General features: G+C 46.0%; 1 protein-coding gene across 1 annotated transcript; it reads left to right on the top strand.

The window, feature by feature from the left end:
* The first annotated feature begins 54 nt into the window (after nucleotides 1-54).
* On the top strand, nucleotides 55-1,098 carry LOC101659964 (trace amine-associated receptor 4). Its single transcript, XM_004710938.1, has one exon. It carries the CDS (start codon nucleotides 55-57, stop codon nucleotides 1,096-1,098), a length of 1,044 nt encoding a protein of 347 aa, XP_004710995.1.
* Nucleotides 1,099-1,240: the final 142 nt, after the last annotated feature.

Raw genomic sequence — 1,240 nt, 5'->3', positions numbered from 1 at the left:
AAGAGGAATGCAGAACTTCCTCAAGGGACTCACTGTCTCCATAGAACAAAGATAATGAATTCACCTGATCCTTGGAACCCACCAGAAACACAGTTTTGCTTTGCTTTTATTAACAATTCGTGCCCTAAAAACGTGAGACCCGTGTTCAGTGTGTTCGCCATGTATGTGGTCATGATTGGGGCTATCGTCATGACCATGCTGGGCAACATAGTTGTCATCATTTCTATTGCCCATTTCAAGCAACTCCATTCCCCAACCAACTTCTTGATCCTCTCTATGGCCACTACCGACTTTTTGCTGAGCTGTGTGGTCATGCCCTTCAGCATGATCAGATCCATTGAATCCTGCTGGCATTTTGGAGACCTCTTCTGCAGAGTGCACAGCTGCTGCGATATCATGCTCTGCACCTCCTCCATTTTCCACCTCTGTTTCATCTCAGTTGACCGCTACTATGCTGTTTGTGATCCTTTACATTATGTCACCAAAATTACCATTCCTGTCATAGAGGTGTTTTTACTTATCAGTTGGTCTGTCCCTCTCTTTTTTGCCTTTGGCTTGGTGTTTTCAGAATTAAATTTAATTGGCGCTGAAGATTTTGTTGCCGCCATGGACTGCAAAGGTTTGTGTGTGCTAATATTTAATAAGCTCTGGGGTGTGCTGGCCTCCCTTATAGCATTCTTTCTCCCTGGCACAGTAATGATGGGCATCTATCTACATATCTTCACAGTCGCCAGGAAGCATGCCCAGCAAATCGGCACAGGTCCGAAAGTGAAGCAAGTTGGGTCCGAGAGCAAAATAAAAACCTCCTCCAAGCGAGAGAGTAAGGCCACCAAGACGCTCAGTATCGTCATGGGGGTGTTTGTCTTGTGCTGGTTGCCCTTCTTTATCTTGACTATCACAGACCCTTTCATTGATTTTACGACCCCCGAAGATTTGTACAATCTCTTTCTTTGGCTGGGTTATTTCAACTCCACCTTTAATCCCATCATCTACGGCATGTTTTACCCTTGGTTTCGCAAGGCCTTGAGACTGATCGTCACAGGGATGATTTTCCATCCAGACTCCTCCACCCTGAGCCTGCTTCCTGCACATGGTTAGGTGATTATCCCCATGCCCTAAGACTCTTTGGGGGGCAGAGAAACCTGGATGCAGAGACGTGGACTAACTTAGAAAAGACAATCTTCTAGTAGGTGTGGCAGACACCTAAGTCTGCCTCATAGGCCAAGACTTCGAGGTCAAA

The sequence above is a fragment of the Echinops telfairi genome, unplaced genomic scaffold, assembly GCF_000313985.2.
Source record: "Echinops telfairi isolate 266 unplaced genomic scaffold, ASM31398v2 ScPeMD7_3533;HRSCAF=4204_0, whole genome shotgun sequence".
Taxonomy (NCBI): domain Eukaryota; kingdom Metazoa; phylum Chordata; class Mammalia; order Afrosoricida; family Tenrecidae; genus Echinops; species Echinops telfairi.
This window is presented reverse-complemented; position numbering and strand designations above follow the sequence as displayed.